General features: G+C 43.1%; 1 protein-coding gene across 1 annotated transcript in view; it reads right to left on the reverse strand.

The window, feature by feature from the left end:
- LOC116377266 (suppressor of tumorigenicity 14 protein-like) overlaps positions 1-1,821 on the reverse strand; it is a 12,039-nt gene extending 10,218 nt beyond the window's left edge. Inside the window, exons 1-3 of the mRNA XM_031838864.1 lie at positions 1,418-1,821; positions 1,220-1,290; positions 411-598 (exon numbers count right to left, since the gene is read on the reverse strand). Of these exons, the coding sequence (XP_031694724.1) occupies positions 411-598; positions 1,220-1,290; positions 1,418-1,570 (412 nt within the window). The 5' untranslated portion in view covers positions 1,571-1,821. The remainder of the gene's footprint in view (positions 1-410; positions 599-1,219; positions 1,291-1,417) is intronic.
- Between the last annotated feature and the right edge of the window lie 327 nt (positions 1,822-2,148).

The following is a 2,148-nucleotide window of genomic DNA, read 5'->3' on the forward strand; positions in this document are numbered from 1 at the left end:
ATATATACACACATATATACACACACATATATACACACATATATACACACATATATACACACACACACATACACACACAGGTATCAAGTGTCTTGATGCCTTTAGTAATAGTAGTAGTGGTGGTGGTTGTAGTAGTAGTAGTAGTAGTAGTAGTAGTAGTAGTAGTATTTAGGTAGTTTCACACATCCTTCAGGAAATGTTTTTATTTTGTTAAATTTATATTCAAGATTAGCATGAATGAAATGTCTTAAAGTGATAGAACACACTTCTCTTTCTGTCCTGCAGGTGTCGCTGTTGGTGCATTTGAATCTGAGTTATTGCTCCGTGTTGTAAACAGCAGTAAGGTTCAGAGCTGACAGAAGTGAATGATGAAGTGCATTATTATGGGATGGCAGTACGGGCGGTCAGACCTCGTGAGATGACGTTGTTGACGTTCAGGGCGTCAGTGGGTATCAGCATTACTCGTCCTTGTTTCTGCTGACTTCCTGTCCCCGGCTCCAGAGACTCGACGGCTTCGTCCAGCGACGCCTGCTGGAGCATGTGCACGTCAAACTCTGACTCGTAGTACGCTACGACGCCTTCACCACCGTCGCCCTCACTGCAGACACAACAGGAGAGACGAGGAGTTCCCTCTTAATATAACACATCACTTATATGCAATTATCTTCCTTCTGTTTCCGAGGTTAGCCTAGCTTAGCATAAAGACTGGAAGGAGCTAGCCTAGCTCCGTTCAGAGTACTCCCTGTTCCTGGACGACTTTTACTTTGAAACATCTGCAGGAAGTCTTATCCTAGTTCTACAACAATGACGGCCTTCATATCCAAGTATATTACTTTCTACTACGTCATATGTATCATCAATATATCATTATTGCACTTTTTACTGAACTACATTTCGTCTTCTTTACATTTGTCGGACCGCTTTAGTGTTGATGAACATTGTGATGAAGTGTTGGAGGAGCGAGGTTCTCACGGGACGACGACGCTGCAGACCTGATCTATCTATGACCTGATAGATATGATGTGTTGCTGTAGATGTCAGGCGTTTTACTCGTAGTCGAGTATTTTCAGTGTGTTTTAGTACTTTTACACACATATTTATCATTAATCTCTGTCTGCATACAGACACAGATAATAATAAGAAGGTTGCAGTGTTAAGTGACTGAACACTTCCTGAAGTAAAGTTTCTCCTTCAGCAGCAGAGAGCTTGTGATGCGTACCTGAAGGCCTGGACTGTGGAGCCTTTGAAGTGTTTCGCCAGCACGGAGTTCTTGGAGTAAATCAGCTTCAGCTGAAAGACAAGAAGGTCATAAATAAACCAATAAATGTATGAATGATGATTCTGTCCAGTGTCGTCACAACCTCATCAAACATCAGAAGTAGAGACGAGAGGACGCTGTGGAGCAGAAGAGGCTCACCTGTCTGCTGACCAGAGAGGCCAGCTGAGAGAACAGAGGACTGCCGGGGTCCTCGTAGTCCAGCAGGAAAGCCTGGTTCCTGATCTCCATGGAGCCGATGTAGAGCTTCTTCACTCTCACGTCTCTGCGTACTGAAGATATGTGAATATACATCTCATAGAGATCAATGTGCTGCAGCCTGACCCTCGCATCATCATCAATACTTCTACTAACTCATACAAGTCTTCTCCTGCCTCGTGGAACAGAACCCAACAGAACAACAGAACAATGTGAAACCAGCTGCAGTGAAATGTTCTGTGAGCTGCACCAACGAACACAAACGTTAACGGAACAATTTCACACGAGCACCAAATATCAAATATCAAATATCAAAGAATAGAATATAACAAAAATAAGATCATGTTTCAGCCTCTCTCCTCTGTATCCTCTTTCCTCTCTCGCCCTCCTCCCTCTCCCCCCTATGTCTCCCCCCTCCTCTCTCTCCTCTCTGCTCTGTGTTCACTTCCTGTAGTTCAGTCAGTGTCTCCTCCTTGTAGTCACATGACTGTTGGTCTCAGATGAATCAATCATGACTTCATAGTTTTTACACACTCATATTAAAGTGAACTCTTTATTAGAGGAGACATTTATAATAACATGAAGAATAAAATGTTTTTATGAAATATGATTTTAAGCGTTGGGTGTGTTTGTGTTGAAGGAGCGTGGGACAGATGAGCGTGGGACAGATGAGC

The sequence above is a fragment of the Anarrhichthys ocellatus genome, unplaced genomic scaffold (genome assembly GCF_004355925.1).
Source record: "Anarrhichthys ocellatus isolate YVR2014 unplaced genomic scaffold, GSC_Weel_1.0 scaffold1076, whole genome shotgun sequence".
NCBI lineage: Eukaryota > Metazoa > Chordata > Actinopteri > Perciformes > Anarhichadidae > Anarrhichthys > Anarrhichthys ocellatus.